The 25,962-nt window shown below is 28.4% G+C and overlaps 1 protein-coding gene across 2 annotated transcripts in view; it reads right to left on the bottom strand.

Annotated features, from left to right (window-relative positions):
* The window catches only part of LOC129960161 (protein O-mannosyl-transferase TMTC2-like), a 923,323-nt gene that overhangs the window by 751,080 nt on the left and 146,281 nt on the right, over positions 1-25,962 (bottom strand). For both annotated transcript variants that reach the window (XM_056073352.1, XM_056073353.1), the window contains exon 4: positions 13,230-13,511. In XM_056073352.1, the coding sequence (XP_055929327.1) occupies positions 13,230-13,511 (282 nt within the window). The remainder of the gene's footprint in view (positions 1-13,229; positions 13,512-25,962) is intronic.

Genomic DNA, 25,962 nt, shown 5'->3' with positions numbered 1-25,962 from the left:
AAAGATGCGGAAATTTGACTTTTTTTTATAAATCTTCAGCTTGAATTAATTTATTGTAATAATTTTGTATCTAATTTTTAGAATTAATATTTTTTAAGTAATATGTTTTTGATAGCAGAGCCTTCAATAGAAAATTGTACATTTTAATTGAATATCACGATTTTAATTTTCAAGGTTTTTTCTAAATTCCAAATTTAATTCATTGAGGAGTTTTAATTATTTTTGAAAGGTATGAATTTACGCTTTTCAAATAAATTTTATATAGCTAATTCTTTATGCAGAGTAAAAATATTTTCAATTCCTTTTCACTCATGATTTTATTTATAATTTTTTGTAACAAAAGTATATTTTATTGTTTGATGTAATGAAACTCGAAATGTATCAACTTTCCAGATATATATCTCAGAACTTATATCTCAAAATTATATAATAAAAATTAGAATTATTGTACAGTAAGAATTAGAAATATTTTGTAACTCTACACTGCCATTCAAAAACAAAAACTATAATATAATATTTTGAGAAAAAAAGGACTTCCATATTACGAATCCAATCAAAATTAATTTAAATATCAAATTGTAAAAATGACGGCATTACATATTCAAATATCTTCTTTGAAAAGAATTATAATCTCTGAGATCGAAATTTTTTCCATAACTCTTTATTATAGTCAGATAAGCTATTTGAATTCCTAATTGTCAATATAAATACGAACTCGCTTGAAAGTAGTATGAGCATATGACTTAAACAGAATATATGAAGAATTATTAATTACATTAAATATTTATCAAGACATTTCATTCAATACGGATATATATTATGATTCTAATTTTCATAAATAAATTAATCTTAAGAAAAAAAGAAAAACCAGATAGATGTAAAAATTTCTATTTCGGATTTTTTTTTCTATGTGAATATAAAGTGTTGGAAAATAATGTTGATTTCTTTTTCTGTCAATGTTATAGCTCCTGTTGTTAATGTGATGGTTATGCACAAGGCAAAGAAATTGTTCTCATGTCAAAGAAGATCGCCGAATTATTGCACAGTATTCCTTTATTTATACCGTTATAATACAAAGAGTTTCCCCTGACATATTTATTCGTTTCTAGATGAGAAATCGAAATCATGTAATCTCTTATTATTGCATAGTGCGAAATGAAACAACCTTCATTCAATCTCGACTGAAAAATAAACTACGAAGTGATTCTAAACTTAAGAATACTATAGAAGTAATGTATGTTGAATGAAAACGAATACTACTACACTTCATAAAAGTAATTATCAGATTAAATTAAGAAATATAGACATAGAAAATCTATTTATTTTCAATGAAGGAAACAATTCTAGCTAATCTTTCTGATCACTTCTATTTAAATAAATTATTTTCAGATGGAGTGATTCGTTAGTTGACAAATGAAACGATAGATTCATTTCAAAACCCTAATTCTTAGTTAAATGCAGGAATAACAATACATTTACGAAATCTTGTTATTATTCTAATTAAGTACTAATGCATGATTTTAGTCAGCATTATCTGAATAGAATAGAAGGAAATAGTTGGTTTGAAATGAAAAATAAAACAGGGGAAAATATTTTATAAATCGTAATTTGAGAAAGTAAATAATCTTCGATTATACAAATCTTTTCAGTGTTTTTTATTTCAAATTTCAGAACACAATTGTGCTTATTATCGGTTTACTTTTAATATGAAAGTATCATTGACATTTCAAAAGATTTTTTCAAACATCCCTTTTACACACAAATAAGAAGTAGATTTCTTTTCACAATTATTTAACTGAAATTTATTATACGTTAGAAAATTGAAACTCTTGAAAGGGGAATAATCTCTATGCTATGTATTTCTTATACCTACGCCTGTTAATTATAGACAGATTATAAACACTGTATAAAAAACAATGGCCCGATTTTTTATTTGAGTTCTCACCTCGGTTTGGAATTTCTGAAGGGCCTTTGAGTAATAAACATATCTTTTAACTTTACTATTTTATCTATAGGGAATGCTTAAAAGAAATTGGCATGACCGTGGAGAACGACTCAAAAATAAATTTAGTTTCTTTTCGAAGCATCTTTTATATGTATTTTTTTCTTTACATATGGGAAATAATCTTCCCGGTTGAATAATCTCTGCGTTGTATAGAAAATGAACTGTCAGAGACATATAATCAAGTTGGCTATTTCGCTATTGTTCATAATAATTTCTATCAGCTTGGAAATGTCCCGTTTCGAAGGTGATTTGTGTAAAAAATATTTTTTATTACTTTATTTGCATGAAATCATTACAAATTATTAAAGGAAGTTAGCATCCTAATTGTACGACCTTTGAAAACGAATCATCAGAAGCATATTCGAAGTTACTTTCAAATGAATACGTTCCCGTATTCAAGATCTCTTTTCCCTTCCCCTTCATTTTTTATTGATTTTCATTTCATTTCGATTAGGGAAACTGAAATAATAAAAAATTAAATGACAGATCACTTTGACGGCATATTTAGCGGAGTCAAACTATTGTTGAGTTATAGGATTTGACAGTTTTTTTTTTTTTTAAATCATAAAGCAGTATATTTTTTTTAGAATTAGAAAGCAAAGTAATATGAAACTTACAAAAAGACGATTAATCAGGAATATTTTTGAATGATATACAGATATTGACATAATATTTGTTTGTAATTTGAAGAAGTTTGTGCATATAGACATTTTGCAAATTCAAATTATTCAGAAAATCCATGAAAAAGTTTTGGAGGCATATGTCTAGTTATATACTCTACCTATTGAATGATCTAAGCCTGCCCATGTTGGATCGACAAAGATCCAATTGTGGTACAGTAGTAGAACTTTTTCTATAGTTCATATGTTCTCAGCTTGGAAATATCTGTTTCCGAAAGCCATTTGCGTAATAAACAGTTTTTGGAATTATGTACTATTTTGTCAGCATCAAATAATTAGAAATTATTAATGAAATTAAGCATAAACATCGTGACTAGGGATTGCAATACCGGTTTACCGGGATACCGAATACCGGTATTTTGAGTCATTTGTATAATTTTGTAATACCGGTATTCACAAGTTTAAATACCGGTTTTTCGGTATTTACTACAAATTTTTAAAATTGTCTCCACTATATGTTCAGGTATCGCGAACATAGCAATATAGTATACGTTTTTGTTTTTATGCCTCCTTAACGGGCGAAATTAATTAGCTAATGAATGGCTTAATTAATTGCTTACATCTAAATTAGCGAAACATGCATTATCCCTGAAAGAAAATACTGTATCCATAACGACTGATGGAGCAACAATTATGAAAAAAGTTGGAAAGTTGATTGGTGCAAATCAGCAATGGTGCTATGCACATAGAATTCAATTAGGAGTAATAGATGTATTATACCAAAAATATAAAGAACAGAAGAATCCAAATACTGTGGAGAGTAAGAGTGAGAGTGATATTGACAATGAAGATAATGACAATGTAATTGTTGAAGAAGATATTGCTAATAAGGATGAAATATTAACCAGTCAAGAATTACTTCCTATAATTTATAAAGTTCGAAAAATTGTTAAAATATTTAAACGTTTCCCTACAAAAAGGATATATTACTAAAATATATACTAACTGAAAATAAAACAGAATATATGTTAATATTAGATTCTAAAACACGTTGGAACAGTTTACTCCTAATGATGGAACGGTTTTTGAAACTGAGAAATCCAATCCAAAAAGCAATAATCGACTTAAACCTGTAAATTATTTTTTCAGATAGTGAATTCGACTTAATATCCAGAACTGTATCAGCTCTACTTCCAATAAAACTGCATATTGAGACATTATGTCCGAGAGATTCTAATTTATTAACAGCTAATGCAACAATAAATTTCATGTTGCAGTCACTGAAAGAACAGCACACATTAGTATCTGAAGATATTATATTACATTGAAAAATCGCACAGAAGAAAGGCATACCGAAATAGAAAATGTCTTATGACATTTACATAATTCTAATGATTTTAAAAATGAAAATGAAAAGAAGAAAAGAAAATAACCAAATCAAATCTGATTAAGTTAGAGTAAAGTTTCTTAAAAATTTTTCCCCACAAACCTATCCACATTCAGAATTCGGTTCAATTATCGAAGATTATGATGACACTAATATAGATAGTGAAAAGGAATTGTCTCTTGAACAAAAATTAGAATTAGCGATTAAAAAAAATTCAACAAACCAAAATACAATACAGAAATCACCTATATCCAAAACTATCCGACGAAAAACGGATTTATTTGAAGATGAGGGATTTAGAGGTAAATACTTGGAAAAAATATATCCCGCATTGATAACAGTACCACCAACTAGCGTAGATGCCGAAAGAGCGTTTTCGACAGCTGGTAATTTTTACACAAAATTAATTTTCAGGCTTAATGACAGTACAATGGATGCATTATGTTTTTTTAGATCACATTTCAAAAATCACACTTTTTTTGTGATTTAAATAAGTAAGATGTTTCTTTACTTTTTTGTGATTATATACTGTTATAATTATAAGTTACAAACTATTTTTTGTGATATTTACACTCTCTAATAAAACTGGCAAATAAAAAAAAGAAACACCTGTGTTTTCTTTCTTTTTCCAAAATTTGTAATACCGGCATTAAGATATAAAAAATACCGAATACCGGTATTGAAATTTTGGTCCGGTATTGCAATCCCTAATCGTGACCGTTAAGAACGACTCAAAAAAATTTGAATTCTTTTTATTCGAAGTGAAAAACATTTTGAAGTGTGCTTCCTTCTTTTTTCAATATCCAGTAACACAATAGAATTGTGTCGAAAGCCAAATGTGAAAATACCCTGTTGTCGCTATTTACTCATATAAAGAGCGCGTTCATCGGATGAATTATAGTAGAGGAATGTAACTCAATTAACAAAATACAGAAGGAAGCTGATTTTATTTTTGGTTTTAGTTGCTCATATAGACCGCAGAATCTTTATCTTTGTTTCGGAATTTTTATTATTTTTTTAGATTCATGTGTGAACTGGATGAACTCAGAGAAGAAACTCATTCCCTATATCAGAATTAAAAATGCACAACATTATTATTATTTAAAATGCGTAAAAAAATTGCATTCAAAGTCTTCGCACATAACAGGAATTAAAAGAAAGAATTTAATACTAATAATAAAGTATTAATTTTATGCGCAGATCTTTTTAGTTATTCTAGTTTTAAATAAGGCGAGAACATCATCGATTACTATAACACGTCCGAATCTGCCTTTAATCTAAATATTTTTTCCATTACAAGTGATTGCCACTGCAATATTCAATTAGACTTCCAACAAAGTTTCCTCTATTTAGGAACTCTGATTATTCAAGAAAAAGTTAGCGTATTATCGATATTTCTTTTTCACTTAATATAGAATCGATATCATCATTTGTTGGAAAAATCGAGGATGAAAACGTGTGGCACATTTTACATAAATTCTCTTCTTCATAATTTACAGATTATAAATTCTCAAGCACATTGCAACTGCGATATTTCTTAGAAATTTATGACCCAATTTTTCAAATAATCTCATAGATAATTATTAATATTTAGAAACAATAGCTGGCGTATTATATATACATATGCAATTATAAATATTAAACAATCCTCAACCCCAAATTGAAGGAAGCATTTACTTCATTTACTGAACTACACACAAAAATGTTTTCACTTCGCTTTTAGTCGCTTCACATTTAGCTGATAATAACATAGATGAAAGCCTTGGGGGAGATTTTCTTACGATTTTTAGTAGAATTTAAAACAAAAACTTTTCACCTGCAGTAATCAAATTGTTAACATAAACATTTATATAATGTTGCAATTGTTTTCATTTTATTAAAGGAAATCCTTCATGGCAAAATCTGTATTAAGCAATTCTTCAAAATGTATTAAACAGAAATTTATTGGCAAAAGAAAAATTAGAAAAGCAACAAAAACCATACGGAATATTCATTTAATAATGTAAGATTAAGAAAAAATACTTTTACCTGTTACTATCCAATCGATATATATTTAAACGCACCAGAGAACTTAATGTTTTAATGCAAATCAATTACAGTGATCACTCGTTAAAAATTATTAGTTTCACCTCAGTTGTATAGTAAAACAGTATACTATATGAATAGTAGAAAATGATATATAGATAAATTAGACAGTCAATAACCCAAAAATAACCTGAAAAGTATTTTATTTATGCCACAAAATTGATGACAGTCTCATAGAAAATGAATTTATTTGCATAAACGGGTTGAAAGGTAATTTATTTGTAATAATAAATGACGCTACATTTAAACCGAATCTGAAAATATACAAAAATAAATTAATCGTAACTTAATCGTAATCGTAATCGTAAATAAAGTAATTGTAGTTTAGCGCAACAAATATAGGAAAACTGAAACATTTTGGATCTCAAATTTTGTTTTCAGTTTCATAGATAATGAAGGAAATCGCTCTTATTTTATTTAAAATGTTTCTTAATAAAAGCTGAAAATTTGATTTTATTCGAAAATATTCAAATTTTAACTAAGAAATTTTAAATTGGAAAATCAAAATTTAATTGAAAAGCTAAACATTTCTATGGATAAAATTTTTTTATAAAGCCTTCGTGAGAAGAGAGCAAATATAATGTCATTGAAATAAAAAAAGCCACTCTGCTGTACAATTTACAGTTATTATTTGACATCATATTTCAATTGCATATTTGTTTCATTTCTTTAATAATTCCAATTTGAGTTTCAAAATTCACTATTGATGTCTATGTGTAAGATATCTTAAACTTTGAAATAGTAAAAATAGAATATTTTGAAATTTACAATATATTTAAGAAGGATTATGCAGCAAGAATTGATTTTCAGATTTTTTCAACTTTATTCTTCCGAACAGAATAATGACTTCATTATAAAGAGTTGTAGTAAAGTAAGTTTGGGAGTTCAAATTATAATATAAATTTAATTATTCAAGAATATATTTCAGTTTTAACATATAGAAACTACGGCATTAAACGGCAATCTAAATAATATATGCTCGTCTAAGCAGTTGTATTTATGCAAAGGTTATGGAATTGTTTTCAAATGATATCTAGATAAAATCGTTTTTATTTACGAGTTGGAATGTCACAAATGGAACTAAATGTAATGTATCATTTTTAACTAAATATAAAATGAGTTGTTAAGAAATAAATCGTCTTGGAAAAGGGAAATTTTGAAATACTTTATAGAAAAATAGATTATAAACAAAGTTTTTTTTAATAGAGAACTATTAATTAACTTCAATTATTAATTAAAAAAAGTAATTTGTTCTTTATGAATGAAAATTCCATTGTAATGCTTTAAAACATGGCTCTAGTATTGAACTTACACTACAAAATTGTTATTAAGTATCCATTTTAATATATACTTCTTCAAATTTTCATATATTGATTTAAAGAAAACACCTATATTTTATTTGTGATACCAAACTAGAGAACCGTCAAGGAAATAAGAAGTTATAACGTAGTGCATTAGAAATCTAATTGCTTTACTAACTAAAAAATTATTACACAGTGTAATATTGCATGCAGTATTACTTAAAGATGTACGTTTAATAAATACATATTGACACAATAATTTATAGAAAGTATTGGCCGTTTCAAGTAGCTTATAAACTTAACATTTTTTTCTAAAAATATCAAAATTCTTTATAAGGTTTTTGAAAACACTACTGATTTAATTGATTTTTAGTACTTTTAATAAGTAAGAGATCACCAGCTTACTTTTTTCAATGATATGAAATTTTATTTTATATGAAGGCCTATTCTTAATGATATAAATTTAATTATTTTAAAAGTTTTCACTTCTGCCGTACAGCAAATTTAACGACTGTAAATGAAACATTATTTGCTACAACAAATTTTTAATTTGTAAAACCGAAAAACTAATAAAAGAAATTTGATGCGAATATATGCGACCTTTGATATTCGGGTAAGCTACCCATAAAAAATCTTGAGTAAAAAAAATCAATTTATTTTAATGACTTTGTAAAAAACGTATATAAAAGAGTTCGAAAAAAGTAAACAATTTAATATTCATGCTTTCGCAGTGTGTGAAAGTTTTACTCTATCTATTGCTTATATTATCAGTTTTAATATCTGAAAATTCTAAAATCTACCCCCCATTGTGACAAAAATAGTTTCTAAAAATGAATAGTAAAGCTTTTAAAACTTTTGAAATCTCGAAGCGAATACAAAAAGAATTCCTCAAAATGAAAACCTTTTTTAATTTATATGCAATTATTGCTTACCATATTTAGCTAAAATGGGGGCTAAACTCTGAGAAATATTGAAATGCAAAAAGCAATATCGCTGTATCAGATTCCAATCAAAGTATTTTCTTTATGAAAAAGTATTAACAAATTGTCTTTCGAAAGAAGGATTTCTTATCGATTTCTTATAGTTACGAAATAACTACCATAAGTCTATAATTAGAGCTTAATCAAAAGGGAGAAATACAAAAGATTTTTAAAAAAAAGCATCAATTCAATTATTAAATACAAAAATGATTCAAGCAAAATTTTATGGAACATTTCTAAGCATGCGACAAAAGTAAATTTGAAAATCGTAACATATGTTTCTCTCTAAATTTTTTATGTTTTACGTTGCTATTATATTTTAGAAATATGTATGAACTAATTAGCATCTTTAAAGTAATATATCTATTATCTTATATTATAATCTTATTAATAATAAAAAAATGTTTATATCTTTTAACCATATCAACGTTGACGGACTAAAATAAATATAATCACTATTCCCTCAATACAATCTATAAAACATCTGTAAAATCAATCTATACAATCTATAAAAAATCAATACAATCTATAAAAAAATATTTAGCTTAATAAACTGAAAAATAGTATTTGCATTGATACAGTTATACATTTATACATTTTAAGCAACGTTGGTGAACATCACAATCAGAATAACGAGAAAACTGATTGATTTAGATAATCGGATATTTTTCTTGAAATCATTTAATCTATACAATTTAAAACAGCATTTGCATCTGAGAAAATTTTCATCAAAAAAAAATGGCAACAAAAATTTTGAATCAGTCAGATCAGAAAATATTGATAGCATTTCAGAAATTAAACAAAAATTTCTTTACGTTATATTAAATATATCACGGTACCTGTAATTGAAGACAGATCACGTGATAATAATTATTTTACCCTAAACTGATCTTTTCTCGAAAAGAGTCTAATAGAAAACGAGTTAGCTAAAGTATTCAACGCGTGCATTAGGTAGTCATTTCATCATCAAAACAAACATTCTTCTGAAAACTGAATAAAAATAGAACTAATCTATATATACGCATCTCATCTAAGATTCAAGATAAAGAAAAAAAAATTTTCTCATAAAAATAACTCGCTAGCTAAAGAAAGTTCACTTTTAAGATAAAAAGGTGTTACAGTAACAATGAATTGCGGATATTTGAAATACTACAACAAAGAAATTAAAAGAACTTGAATCATTGATTTACTTATTCAGACGTCAGAAAACTGCTTACAACTCGTGAGAATATAAATTTCTTATCTGATTTTTTTTTTTTTTTTTTTGACGTCAACGTGTTCCTCATTTTCAAAAGACCTAAAAAATATTTTAAAGATACTTTTAAATAAAGATAAGATATTTTCTTGATTCTATTTCTATTTATATTAAATGCTAAAAAAGAAATGGAGTTACAAAAATTTTCAATAAAACCATCGTTATTTTTTGAATTAATCGAATTTTAAAATATATTTAAACAATATACATAAATTAAAAATATACAAGAGAATATTAAAATATATGCATATTGTAAATAAGTTTGTAACTTTCTTTTAAAGAAATCAATTACGAAAACAAAAATAATTCTAATTTGCTTTGAATAAAGATTTTATAAAACATACAAATGGCTTAAAAATAAATTCAGTTCATCCCAATTTATAAATTTATTTTTAACAAAGAATACATGTTGTTCCAAACCATGTAGTTTTTCCTACTATATGGGTACAGTCACGTTCTAGAATTTTCAATCTTAAATATTAATCTATACTTATAATAACAACAAAGTATTTTTAAAAATTAATTTTTTTAGCAAAAGTGATAGGATATAATATTCTTCTTGTTAGATAATCTATCAAATTTCATTCTCTTTCGAACAAAATGACATCAGTTATTTTTAATCTTCAATTGCATTAAAAATTACAAAATACTATTAAAATAATGGGAAAAACGGACAAAAAGAAAAATAGTCTAAAACTGTAGCCCATTCCGAATAATTTTGATAGCATCCCAAACAGACAAAAAAAAAAAAATCATTGAGAACAGCACATAAACAAAAGGGCGAACTCAAACTTTACCGAAAGCTGCATCATGTATACCTTGTTAGCATCACTTTATGAGCAACTAATGGAAACGAAGAGAAAATCGATGCACAGATGAAACCGAAGAAATTTACGTCGATCTGTCTGTAAATCAATATCGTAATGAATTTTCGACTTTCCGACCGAACTCAAACTATCTGGTAAATTTACAATCGTCATCGAGTCAACACAACTTCGCTTATACAATTGCAGTACCACTACTCATGGTACTAAATTGCGCCGGATATAAATCTAGAAATATGAATGTGTGATATTTATTCCCTCGTCTCTGCTTTAGTTTCAATGCAATCAGAAGGAATGTTAACCAATAATCAGGAGCAGCCTTTTTTTTTTTTTTTGGAAACAAATACAACATTGAGTAGCTTGATATTTTCATTTCTGGGTACTTGGTGTTTACAGCAACGACTTTTACTTCAAATAGCTGTATCTTACACAAAAAGTGATAAATTAACTACTTGATGTCTTACAGAAAACATATGCTTTAAATTTTATTTTAATATTAATTTTTCGATGATATTATCCGTTTCAATGGATTATATCACCGAACATTTTTTTATATTTTCAGCTATCGCGAAAAATTTGACTAGGACTAATTTTTAAAATGAGGTGAAAAGTCATATATGATTATTTTAAAGATATACTTAAATAAATATTGAAAATGTAAATAATCATTTATAATTTGATCGATTTGTTTCTTTTTGTGGATTAACAATACAGATGATGGTTTTATGATATAATATAAGCTAGCTAACGTGGTTACAATTACTCAGTCACAGATTTTAAAGACAGAAATTAATACATTATAGATATGATTCAGATATTAAATGGCATAAACCATTTTTGCGTAAGGACTAATGATTTTCTTAAGGTCTTTATGTATATTAAGCACACATATATCGACTTTTATTATTTTAATGATTACTATTAACCCCAAATTTGACACATTACAAACGACGACTAAAAAATTGATTTTCTTTAATAAAATTTGTATTTGAAACAACCACATTATTAGAAATAATTATGTTTTTGAAGAAAAATGTTAGGAAATTTGGAATAAACAAAAAAAGAAATTTCCAGTTGTAATATCAAAAGCAATACGGTTTCTTTTAAATTTCAAAATCCAATTTAATAAAATTAATTCACTGTAAAATGCTTATAGTTGAATGAAATTTTAAATTATAACAAAATCCCAAGTGAACTTTTACAAATAATTGTACATTGATAATAATATTTTTTGTCTTGATAAATTTAGTTTTTCTATGTGGAAAGTTAATAAAATATATTATGAGAACTTCAATGTCTTAATCGAAGCTTATTTCCTTCTTGTTTCGCATTGAAATACTTCATCGTACCTGGGTAACAGGTTATATATTTAACAATGTATATTAACATATCAAATTTCTACATTTATTATTAAATTAGTGATTAACTGTATTTTTTCTTTTAAAGGACACAAATAAATAAAATTTGATTTTATCTTATTGGAAACATTGTAAAAGAAATGTTAAATAAAAAATACTTTTTAATCTAATTAAACTATCATTAGATTCTAAGTAAATTTAAATCATTTTTAGCATTTTATTCTAGTAAAAGGTGTAAATGGGAATTAACCTTTGAAGTTACTCTTATTTAATTTCGCATTCCTTCAAGTAGTATGATAGAATTAAGTTATTCGTTATGAAGTTCCATGTCATGCGATTATAAAGCGAAAAATGCATATTACTTGAAACATGGAAAAAAAATGCCCTTCTTTCTTTAAAAGTATCTTCGAATTTCTTTCATAAAACTAAATAGACATACCAGAATACTTATTTTTCCATATGGCAACATTAAAACAAGCGAAATTTCAAGTTCAAGACTATATAACTAAATTTCAATGAAAATGATAATCTCATTTTCAAACATAATTCCTTCATTTGTTAATTTTTTTTTCAATAATATAGCTTATAGTTATGTTGCAATATATAAATGGATTTAAGACACCTCTTAATATTCTTCTTAATCTTACAGTATAATAAAAGAACTTGAAACTATGAGAGGAATTGTAATCTCCCGTGAATCCACAATGATGTCGTTTATTTTATTATCTAAAATTGTCGTTTATTATCTAAAATCTAAAATTGTTGTAAAAAATGTCGTTTATTTTATTTTCTTCCCCTTGCGATTTATTCGTGACAGACCCAAAATAAATTCTATCTCTTCTTAGATAAGCGATCCTTTTCTCCATTATGCAAGAAAACATAAAAGTTTTTCAGCACAGTGACAGAAGAGAACTTCCAAAAATGGACGGATACCATTAAATTTCCGAGAATGGATTTTTTTCAGAACTAACTGAGCCTCCTTGATCCTCATGTTTACAATAAAAGAGAAATAATTTTTTTGCATTCACTAAAGATGACTTCATAAAATGTCCAGTTACCAGGGAACGGGAGTAAACTTTCACCAGAGTAAAATGAGTTTTGTTCACAATTATCAAAATAAACAAAATCCTGTCCTCTTAATATTCTGCCTCAAACGAACATCGTCAAATTACTGGTACGTAATTTTGTGCCGAAGTAAAAGCTGTTGATAGAATATTTTATAAAATCACATAAGTAAACAAAAACCTTTTTTTTTTGCCCGCTTATAGTGTTCCTCCACAAATTAAGACCGCCTGGCAATTGCCGATGACCAACTTTTACTAAAACGAAAACACTGCTTTTATGACAAGGCACGTTTATTATTCGCGCAAGTAAACAATACACCTTTGTAGCGGCAAGTGTAGGGAGGACTTACCTGTCATCGTAGGCAAAATCCGCCAAGAGCGTGATCCAATAGAGCAGCCACGTTACTACGCACATAAGCGCCGTAGCGCCGTTTTCCATCCTGGCCGAACCTTTGCCAAATAGGTCGAGGAATGAAGAGGACTCTGACTCTCTCTGACCGTCGTGCTTGGCTTTCCTCGAGGGCACGTTTTTAGGCATGTTGTTCTGCTGTTGCTGTTGCTGCTGCTGCTGCTGCTGCTGTTGTTGTTGCTGCTTCCCCTTGCGATTAGAGCTTCCTCGTCCAATCCCTGATCTGGAAACAGAAAGACACGGACATTAGCAACGCGCCTCGGTTTTTACTAGTGATGACAGGGAGGGGCCAGGCCTCCTCTTTTCACTTCTTTACTGGGTAATGGGGCCAGGATCTGTCACACGAGTTACAGCTGAACTTTGGTACTTAGGGAAATTAATAAATAACCTGTTGCGTAATAATGGACGGCGGATTTCTCTGCCTGCGGAAGTTCGAGATCAGAATTGTAGATTTATTGATAGTTTATTAGTTGTTTTTTAGGACTCTATCAGCTGCTAAATAGACCTTATTTGTTTGGACTATAAGATATAACTTGGATTGGAAGTTTTGGTTGAAATAACCACATATGTGCCAAATCTCATAACTAAAGTACAAATACCGTGACAGAAGTTATAGGCATATTTTATTTAGAGAAATGCGTTAACAGATAAATGATTAAAAAAAAGCCTAACATGAAACAGAAATGTAAGTGAAAAGTCATTTATAATTTTAAACTTTTGGCGTAGATCTGTTAAAAAGCGAAAGATATCAGAAAATATACTGCAACAAGTGAGACTCGAGGGCTTCAATAAAATCTCTAGTGTTGTGGCGAGTTTTTTTATGATACGCCACAATATTAAAAATTTGGAATAGTATCGAAAAAAATAGTATAAAATATTTTTGTATTACTAGTGATAGGTAATAGCTAATTTTAATTGATCTTAAAGAGTTTCAACCTACTGCAAGGTAATCGGACGCAACATAAACTTTAAAGTTTTACTATTCAATGCGTGCTAAGTTATTCCAATTTTACATTTGTTAAATGCCGAGTGCTAATGACAGTTCATTTATAATTTAAATGTTCGTGTTAATTAAATTGCTTTAACGCACTTATTTTCTTGAAAAAAATGGATCCATTTTAGCTCAGTATAATTAGGCAATAAAAATGGAAGATATACAGAAAGAAGGGCCTTACCCTAACTAGATAATAATCAGTCGTACTTATACTAATCTTCCGCTATTGAGGACAATAAAAAATGCCAGAAAGAAAATAGTATTATTATTATTTGTCTACGAAACGTGAAACGTATAAAATTTCGTATAAGAAAACTAAAGGGCATTATTTTATTAATTATTTTCCAAGTGTTTTATGAAAAATAATGAATACTTGTTATATTTTATATTCCAATATATTTCAGTATTCGGTAATTACATTCAAAGCAGAAAATCGTAAAGATAAGTCATCATTGTAATATAATTGTTCTCTTTTCAATTTAATTTATGAAATAACACACTGTATCAACTTCCAAATTTGCACTGAAACACATCAAGAGAAGAACGTCAGATGAACACTATGCAGTGAATCGATACATTCATCTAAACATAATTTACTTTCAAATATTCGTGATTAATATTCTGTATAATTAAACTCGATATTTAAAGTGATTTTTTTTCGTGCAGCTATTTCTATGCACTTAAAATGCATAGAAACGCGTCATTAATTGAAATTTCAGTTGCTCGAACATTGCTGTGAAAGTTATTAGCTGGCTGATATTATACAGAAAACCCCAAATTATATGGAAAGTAATTATTGTTTCTAGAATGTTTTGATTTTCAATTCATGCGATCGACGCATGAATTGTATTGTTAAAAAATGTAATACTAATATATATATATATATATATATATATATTTTCCTTCTAGAAGCCATGATTTCATTAATAAATAAATTACAGTTATCTTGATTGCATTCATTATTGACATCCATAACAATCAACTTTAATCAATTTAATTTAATAAATCCCAGGAAAATATATATATATATATATTATTAATAAATCCCAGGAAAAAATACATCGAATACATGATTTGAATGCTCCAATTACTTTTACTGTATAGGATGGAGCGGAAAAATTGTAAATGGAGGAGATCAACAACGAATTATGTTTATGTATTTTCCATGAAAAAACTGCTACAAATACTTACTTAAACAGCAAATACAAATTTATAGTAAATTTAACAAAATGGAAAAATAACATTTCAATATTAATTTACATTACTTATGCAGAAAAAGGCTTTGCTGTTTTTATGTAAGGCCTTTTCCAACCATTCGTTGTTTGGTTCCCTCGCAATTGGTTATTCATGCTTAATTTTTGTGGTACGGTTTTCTTATCACAGCGAAGAAAATAAAACATACTTTGAATTCGTTCAGAATGCAGCAGTCAAAATTACAAAATACCGTACAATCGTCAAACTGTAATTTTTTTAAAGCGATAAGTTGTCAAATATGGTAACTAATTGCATTTTTTTAGTTAATATTTGGTGAGTTTTATGCCGTTTGGCACGATTTAGCAGATATTGGCGAAATGTTTGTACTGAGTTCTTTAATTTTATCTAAAATTGTTATTCAATGAATCTTCACCATGATGCATAATCGTATGGTATGCATGTTTTGTACCCCCAAATTGGGAAATATGGACAAATGAATTTAGCATCAAAAGTATTTTTATCATCGAACTGACCACTATAGATTACTGTTATTTTATTTTCCAGATTCCCACAAAAATATGCCTTGATTGTATTTTTTATACAAATGGTAAATCTCAAAGATATTTAGAGTTTGTTACTTGAGAGCTTCCTATGTATGATTATAATCGACCCACTCTTCTCCATACTCGATCCTTTCGCAAAAACTTAAGTAATAAAGATATTTATTACATAATTTACTCTTATAAACGAATATTTTAGAGCATTTCACCGAATAATACTTGATAAAAATAATGACATGAAACAAGGGATGAAATATTTGTCGAGATTTCATTCCATAAAATACGATTCAAATTTAATCTAATAAGGCGTAAGTATGATAAAATTAATTGTTTTATTCACTTAAACTATGATCCTAACAATCAGTAGCAATAAAATCTTAGCCAAATTTGGTTTCACGGAAGCGAAGACAGATTATTCAAATTTTAGTAAATTGCATTTATTATTATTTGATTACAAGGATCAATTTCAGCCAGATTCTGATTTACGACTGCGATTTTCAGTAATTTCGAAACTATCTCGTTTATATGGCACTAAGAGGAATACAAAATTTATATAAAAAGATTTGACCACAGTTAATTTCCGAATTTCTTGGTTTAGAAACACTTTATTGATCATGATTTGCAGAATTTGCAGCTTTAACACACAATTTGGCATTGGTTTAGTTTATTTATATTAACATCCCGATTGGAGGCAAAGCTAGAGCTGTTTGGAATTTGACATCAACCAGATGCCATAGAATTGATTAGTTAGTTTAACGTTTAGTTTTGAAACTATACGACATATATTTTTGGATGGATCTCAAAATGTGTTATTAAAAGATGAAAGGTTGGCACATTGTTGTCTATGCCATCCAAAAGTTAGGATGCCAATAGCAGATTTAATGTGAGTCACGCCTATATATGCGATGATAATATGCACAAGTTCCCGTACCATTTATTCGAAGCCGGTATTCTATCAACGTGGTTATAGAGGAGGACTTGAATTCATGATATTTGTCATTTTTTAAGAGATGGATTCTGGTTATCTGTTCTTTTTGACGAGAGTTGAATTAAGGTCATTTGAAATTTCTTCACCAAGTTATATTATATTCATTTTGAAGGTTTATTTTCCTATGAATAAAATTCTAAAATAATTTGTTTCTTCTCAGAATCAGGTGCGTTTTACATTCATATATAAATTAAAATAATAATCCAAAAAGACGTGATTTTTATTTAGGAGTCTAAAGAAATTCGCAGATTAAAGAGTTAAGAAGTCTTGTTAAGGCTATAAAAGTTTGCCTCATATTTGTCAATTTTCTTTGTTCTTTTCAAAAATAACACTTAAGAAACAAACATTTTTTTTTCTTTTATACTATAATTTAAATGGAAACAACCATAGTTACTAATTTTGATAGTTAACTCAAAAGAAAAGTTTGCGAGACGAATTTCTATACTTTTTACACTTAGGAATTCCCGTTACCAGGTAGAAGAGGCATTCTCCTGCAACATTATCGGAATTCACTCTTCAAACGGATTCCAGAAAAAGAGAATAAAAAAGAAAAATCAACAAGATACCACAGAACCAACAAATGATGCAAAAAGAAATCTGTCTGTCCTTCACGGAATGGCAGCTATGTATTTTTTCCCGATTTTATTTTTATTTTTTCTTAATCGCGTAGGAAATTCCGCAGACATTGGTAGTAGCTCGTAATTGGTCAGGTCATTTTGTTCTGTACTCTATTTGACAGCCATTTGTGGTCAGTTCTTGGCCTGTAATACTTTCTTCATCCCAAGAAGAAAAGTTTTAGTTGAATTTAAGTTAAGAACTGGAAACAAAAATGCACAATGAGTCTGAAACACAACCCACTAACTATTGAATCTGTACCGGTTTCACCCATACATTTTCGTACACTTTTTTTCTCATTTCAGCAATAATATCTTATCGTTTACGAAAGAATAATCTCAGTATAAATAGTAGTCATTGTGACTATTTATGTATGCCCACATCTCCATGATAGGGCCGATTTGTATCAAATTTTGCACAATTATTCTTTAGGACGAGAGTAAGTTCGTTAAGAAGAGAGTAAAAACTTTCCAAAGTGGAAAAATCAATTAAATATTCAATTTAGAGCAATTCTTTTATTAGAAACATTTTAATACCATCTTAAAATTCAAAATTTTACTGCAATTTATTCTTCAATTGTTCAAAAAAAAAATGTAATACGGACGATTTTGAATTATAAGATTCCGATTTACACTTCCATTATTTTTTGAAATTTCTTTCATATCTTTTAGGAAATTTTTGATCGATTTGAAGTAATGAGTAGATGATATTTAACATTAAAATAACTGAAATACACTGCAAAATCTTCAGCTTCAATTTATCGTTAGTTCACAGTGTCCAAGAACAGCCAATTAAGTGATGAAGATGATGTGCATTATAATAATTTACCAAAAACATATTAAAAATGTTATGCATGGAAGTATTTTAATCCTCAGCAATGTTATTGACAAAAAGAAAAGTATAGGGTGTTCATTAATTATTGTCGGGGTTTCCGTACCTCATAACTTTCGAATAAAAAATATTACGCAAACACCGATTACGTATTCGTAAATTACAACTCAAAGAATTTTATTACTGATATTAAAGCGTAAAGCTTGCACAATTTGCACTTTGTATGCATTCAGCTGAAGGCGATTATGTATTCGTAAATTCGCTGAACAAATTTTGACTTTTGATAATCGTGCGGGTTCTCCGAGCCCCATATTCTACAGTTATGTTTATTCACTTTTTTTGACACATGAAAAGTGGATTCGTCACTGAAGAACCATTTCCGAAGGTAATTTTCACCATCCTCAATTCGAGTCAAAATTTGTTCAGCGTATTTACGAATACATAATCGCCTTCAGTTGAATGCCTACAAAGTGCAAATTGTGCAACCTTTACACTTTAATATCATTAATAAAATTCTTTGAGTTGTAATTTACGAATACGTAATCGGTTTTTGCATAATATTTTTTATTCGAAAGTTATGAGGTACGGAAACCCCGACAATAATTAATGAACAATCTATATATCGTCATTTACAAAAGTAAAAACTCATGTAACTGAAATCTACATCTTGAAAAAAGTACCAGTATCAAAATCAATTGACTTATTACTACAAAATATTGAAAACAAGCAATAACAGGAAGAAGTGCCTGTGTCATCATAGTAGATAGATTTTTAATCTATGTTTGAGATTGATTTCGTGGACTGTCATAATAAATTCAGATCAAATAAAAGTGAAAGGTAATCATCTCATCAAATCAGTTTTCATTCAAATACATGGAGATTGGATATAGGTTCATTTTTAATAAAGGTACCAAACTGGAAGAAAACACATCTATTTTCCATTAAATTTTGGAAAAAGACAAAGAAAAATTTGGTAGAAATTCTAGCAAGAAAGCCAATCCAATAAAAATCTTGTTTTGCTTCATTTAATACACGTATTACTATCACAGAGAGCTAGAGCAAGATGAGATATAGATGCAATCTTAGTATGCGTATGCCATTTCATGAGAGGGCGAAAAAATCATACTACACCCCGAGCACTTGCTAAGCCAATAATGACGACATGTTTGGCCCCGGGTATCAGTTACCATTAATAAACCACACAGTGATAGCATTTTCGAGGCAGAATGACGGGCTTGACACTTCTATTGAAATATTTTCTCCACGATTTGTTTCCTAATACCATAGTATTTTTCAACACTCGTAACTTCAGAAACTCTGATCACAAAATAAGGACTGCCCCTCAAAAAGTTCTTGTTTTCCAATCAGAAGTTTTCCTTTCTTATTATAGAAATATGGCCCATATATTGAAAAGATATCTCTCGCTTACACATCTTATGCAATTATTCGAGATGTCGGAATCGATCATGATTTAATAGTGTCAGAACTGGGTGGGATCATTTTTCTGCAAACATTATGGTTTTAAAGGGAAAACGGAGCAATACAATTTCTATGTTAGAGCAAAAAATTATAAACAATTATTAAAATTTTAATGAGAACGCATCAACAGATAGTAAAATAATTGTTAGAATTCAAAATAAGAAAGTAGTATCCAGTCAAGAAACAGATTCAAAATAAGACACTGATCATTTTTCTTGTCTTACCGACACAAAAAGGAATTAAAAAAGTGTGACAAATATTTTTTCAAAGTAAAAAATGAATAATAATAAAAAAAAACGAGATAAAAATCTTTAAAAGAATAAAAATGTTTTCTTCGTTCTCTCTTGGAATGATTCATTTCATATAACTCTCAATCGTTCCATGCAGTCTCTTCTTTTATACTTTAATTAGTGCATGTATATTTTGTTCTAATTTACATAGATGCATCCCGATCACTCAAACTGTACATTCCTATGGCATAAGAAATTTGATTTATTATAACTCAGAGTTAATTGACCTTAAAATCAGAATCATAATTACTCAGGTTTTATAAAATCGCATAGAATTAAAGCAAAGCTTGCATAAATATTTGCTTAACATTGACGCAAATATCTTCTATCCATCTATGGAAAAAATCATATTTCTAATGCATGATGATGATTAATTCTGATAAATTATGGAATATTTTAAATCAAGTCATTATGGATTTATCAAATCAAAGCATTTGCATTAAAGTTACATTAAAAAACTAAAGAACTTGCGAGAGATATTATGCCGGTGTTTTTCGTTAAGAAAAGGGAAATTTAATTTTTACTTGTTTACGTAATTCTGAAAAGATAGCTGTCACTTTTGCTAAGAATGTTCATGTATTATGCTTATGAATGTTCAAGTATTAGATGCTTTGAAATGGATAATGCAAACAAAGTAAACATTTTGGGTCGTTCCCAATGCTGTATCCTTCAGTTCTCAATACTTCACACTACTGGAAGATGACCACAAATTCCGGAGGCCATTCATTACTAGAATGACATTGATCTCTTTTCCTTGTTTCCCACCTTTTTACTCAAGATTTATCAAATATGAATAAACAAACAAAGTAAAACAATTTTACAAAACGTATTCGTTGAGGTTAATATCATTAATAAAAAAGTTCGTTTCTATAATAATGAACGTTTTTTGATATTCTTATGTCAACTGAAGTACCAAATCAAAGAGAAAATCAAGTGCCATCCGCCTTATATTAGGATTGGTCTCCGAATTTCCCGACAACATTTTCGAAATCTTGAATCAAGACAATAGATTGAATGTCATATATTCTTGAACCTCTTATCATCCAACACCTTATTTTAACCAATTAAGCCCATAGATCCTGTTTGGAAATTGATAGGATAAAATGAAGAAGGATTGGATGTTCTAACGACAATTATTTTAATCAATGAAGAAACATTTCTTAAATAGAAGTGGTCATCTAATGAAGAGTAAAAGGTAAAAGTAAAGTATAGAGCAATGAACATGTTTGAATAAATTTCATTGTTCGTGCAAAATGTCAAGTTGCTGTATAACATAGTTGATCATTCGCGGTTCACATTTCCAGATGAACTGCATTAATAATGACAGTTCACCATTTTTCATCTGAGTATTTGCTTCGATAATTCGTACAGTCCAGAGGCTCACAGAAAATTTTGATCCCTTTTATTTTTGTCCCTTTTTTCCCTGAACACGAATTGTTTTCTTTCAACTATGAGTAAGCATTTTGTACAGAAGAAAACGTCGCTGTACTTTCATTTATATTGTTAAATAAACGGACTAGAAAGGAGCTGTGACATAAGAAATCCCTTACTTCTAAAAGGAAGATTTAGTTATGAAAGGGCTAAGTAGCTGTGGTCAAGAGCTTAGGATTATTAAGAAACAAAAATGATTGTTCTTTGGTCTAAAGAGAAATTTCAAAATGCAAACTCTGGGAGTGAGTGCTAAGCTTTATCCTTTAAAGATTTTTTTTCTTTTATTCAGTTTATTATTTACCAATAGTTGTGATTCTAATTGAAAAAAGGTTTTTTCGATTTCTCTCTCTCGATGTCGAGGAGAGCACTCCCGCTAGTTGATATTTTTGGGAAAATGTTAGCGTTTGTAATCAATCCACTTATATAGAATAACGTTATTGACAAAAGCTCATTTCAACATATTCCACAGATTTCAAGCAGTATTGAAAAAATGATTTCGGCATCAAGAAATGTATTTATAAATATCAACTGCCTTTTTTTTTCTTAAGAAAGAGATTCAGAAAAAGTTTCTTTGCTATTATTTTATATTGATTCCGTTTTCAGTCGAAGGAAATTCATAATAGTTTCCGAAGCAAGGACATGTTTGAAATCTTTCTTCCATATTGGAATTTATTAAAAATGTTTTGTAATATACGTAGGTGAGTCGTGTGTATAATCTATACTTAAAATAAAGCTCAATGTGTGTGTGTGTTGGCGCTCTACAGGCCAGGTCATTTGATATACAGCTATCAAATTTGGTACATGTATACCTTAGAGGTCGGGAATGTGCACCTGGGGTCACTTTTTTTGAAATTATAATTAGAATTTTAATTATTAATTAAAAACTAACTTTCCCGCCAAAAAATCTTCCATTTTCTCCACCGCCAACTTTTCCGCCAAAAAAAATCTTCCATTTTCCCAACCGCCAAATGAGTAAGGCTTCAGTTGTTTTTTTCTCCCAACAGTAATGAGGCCAGGGTTAACATTTTTCGACGGATTATTTCAGACGATTCTGTTTATTTTCTTAATGTTTTATGCATTTAAAATTAAACATTGTTAATTAATCCATGTTTCACATTCATTCTGAAGTACTTTTGAATTAAAATAACACAAAATAAAGGAAATTAAAAATGTGTAATCTGCATAGCGTTACCCTAATTGGCGTAGAAAAATTCACGCATTTGCGTTACCTAACTGGCGAAGAAAATTCACGCACGCGCATTCTTCAGATTGTTGTCATGACAACCACTATCAACGGACGATTTAAATTATTTTTAGGTTAGTTGCATGCTTTTGCAAGTAAAATGTATTTATGTTAGTTATATATTTTTTGTATATTCTTATAGTTTTAAGTACATCGTTTTTTAGGTAGTTTTTTTTAACCTGTTTTCAATGATTTAAATTATTTTTAGGTTAGTTGCATGCTTTTGTAATTAAATTGTATTTATGTTAGTTATATATTTTTTGTATATGCTTATAGTTTTAAGTACATCGTTTTTTAAGTAGTTTTTTTAAACCTGTTTTAGACCGATTATTTTAAACGATTCATTTTATTTTCTTAGTGTTTGATGCATTTAAAATGAAACATTGTTAATGAATCGATCTGTTCATGATGAATCTGAGAAAATTTTGTTGACAAATTCTTGAGATATTACATAAATTAAGAAAGATATTCTTTAGTGCCCATAAAGTTTAAACGCTCAATGACTCTATTATCAGTAATCATATTATTAAAAAAAATGCTTTGTTTCAGTAAAAAATATTATTATATTAATTGCAGATTAATCATTTACACTTTAATTTAAAGCATAAATTCTACGAGGGGTAACAGAAAATTAGAGAGATACATATCACGTTATGACTGAAGGCCTTTATAATATTATGAGTGACTTTTATGATTATCAAAATTTGAAGTTTTAAAATATGTTGCTGAAGAATCTATTAAAGTTGGAATTGCATAAAATATTTATTTATTGAAATTTTAACGAGCATTAAGATTGGCGAACCGGCTGGTCGCCAAAGGTGGCTAGTAATAAATAAAATGAGTAGTTAAAGACTAGAACTTGGTTTGCTTAAATGATGGTATGATGAACAGAAATTGACATTTCATCATTTTTTAAGCAGTTTCACGATTGAAAGACATTTTAAAGTCTTTTTCCAAAGGAATGTACATACCTAATTCAGAAAATGAGTTATTTAACCTCAATGCGAATGTATAATTTGTATAACCTGTGAAGTAAAAAAACAGAGAAATTTAATCTTTTTTCACTTATCAATGTTTTACAAACGTACCATTTTTACTTTCTGACATACAAAGAGAAAGTACTGTAATCGAATTCAATATTTTGACCAATTGCTGCCACATTTCAGACCACTCCGCAAAACGCATTTTTGAAATGATGTCTTTATGTGGATATAATTCAAAAGTGCTTCCAGTTCAGTGGAAGAAAATTGGCATATAGATTTGACGACAAATTTGTAGACGTCTGTCGAATTTTGAAGGAAATCCATTCACAGGAAGTGAGTGTATTTGAGAGCAAGTGAGCATGATAATTTCAAAACCTAAAGATCTATGTTGATGAAATGTGGTACAAAGTTTTAGAATTTGAAAAGTAGTTTCGTATTAAATTTTTTTCCAATCCTTCAGAGGCCTGACCGTTTGTTCATTAGTGCATTTTAATGCTTGTAAAAACAATAATTCAAAAACCCAATGACTTAAATTTGGTATGAGATTTTGTGATTAGAATATAGTTTTATGTCACATTTTGTTTTAACCACATCCCAGCGATCAATCGCCCATGATCGTACTATGATAGGCTCTGTCGCAACTATGGGTCTCAAATGGAATGTGGTCAATAACATATAAATACAGTTGTTAGAGACTATATGAGAAATTTTCGAGATGCCAATCCCATTGATTTGATTTATTATCCACATCATCGCTTAGTAAATATATGCTTCTTTGATTTGAAGGTGATAACCTTTCATAAAATAAATAGATTGTTCTAAAATAGAATAGACTTTTAAACCTTTGTTTGCTTAATTTCCTGTTGACATTTTTATATTTATTTTTAATTTATTTCTTGATTTATTAGAATTTTCAGATTTTGCAAGTTAGTGTATTCGACTACAATATATTCGTTTAACATCTTAAGACTTAATTATTGATTAAACAATAAAAAGAATTAAATATTGATTTCATATGATGACACCACTGTATTGGATTTTTGAAAAAAAGTTATTTTAATAATCCATTTTAAATTTAATATCCATATTTATAATAATGGATATTAAATTAAAGACTAAAAACAGACGGAGGAAATACATATTAAATACTGGATGAATATTAAAACGAAATTTGTTAGAAAAAATGCTCTAATATTTCAGTTGTTTGTGCACAGATATTGGAGTATGACAAGTTTTCAAGAAGTTTAAACCTTTGCTTACTGAGAAATTATGGAAATTCATTCAACAAGGAAAAAAAAAGTATTTTTTTCACAGAAAATGAGATACTGAGACAGAATTTTTCTCACTATAAATTCAAAATAATAATAATAATAACCCTGCAATGTGTGTATGTTTATTTTATTTATTTATTTTTTTGAATCGCCGTTTCCCATTGCACGACTTGTTTCAGTGGATTTCTTCAGTCACTAGACTGAATCTCAATTATCTAAGGTTGTTTAGGAATTAGTGATAATCCCCGTTCACTCCAGTGCGATGAGAGTTTTCTCTCAAAGCTCAGCGCCCTTCTATTCTGAAATTTTTCTGTCTTTCCTCGGTGCCTTGAATATCTGGCATGGTGCCAGATGAAAGATATAGTTAACTGTTTTCTCGGCATTGTAACAGGCTACAGGTCTTCACATCTCGCTTTCTCTACTAGAAATATCTTGCGAAAAGCATTTTATCGGCAAATGCTATAACGAGGTGAAAGTTTGCCAAAATCGTTGTTTACCCTGGGAAGAGAGTATCTTGTTTTTATTGCACCAACTAGACAGACAGAGAGGAATTTGCTAGCCTCAACATGGTCACAGTGAGTTAAAAAAAAGATTTTTTTTTTTCTTTTCTTATTCAACAGTTAGGAAGTTTCATAGAAAGAAAAATCTATATTGAAATTCTTTAGTAATTTTCTTATATAAAAATTTTTTTTATTATCTTAAACTTAAATTCCAGTAAAAGAATATTAAGTTGAAATACTTTCATTGAAATGACGTTATAAACGAAAGAAATATATAATTATTTGTTTTGGATAA

The sequence above is a fragment of the Argiope bruennichi genome, chromosome X2, assembly GCF_947563725.1.
Source record: "Argiope bruennichi chromosome X2, qqArgBrue1.1, whole genome shotgun sequence".
Taxonomy (NCBI): domain Eukaryota; kingdom Metazoa; phylum Arthropoda; class Arachnida; order Araneae; family Araneidae; genus Argiope; species Argiope bruennichi.
This window is presented reverse-complemented; position numbering and strand designations above follow the sequence as displayed.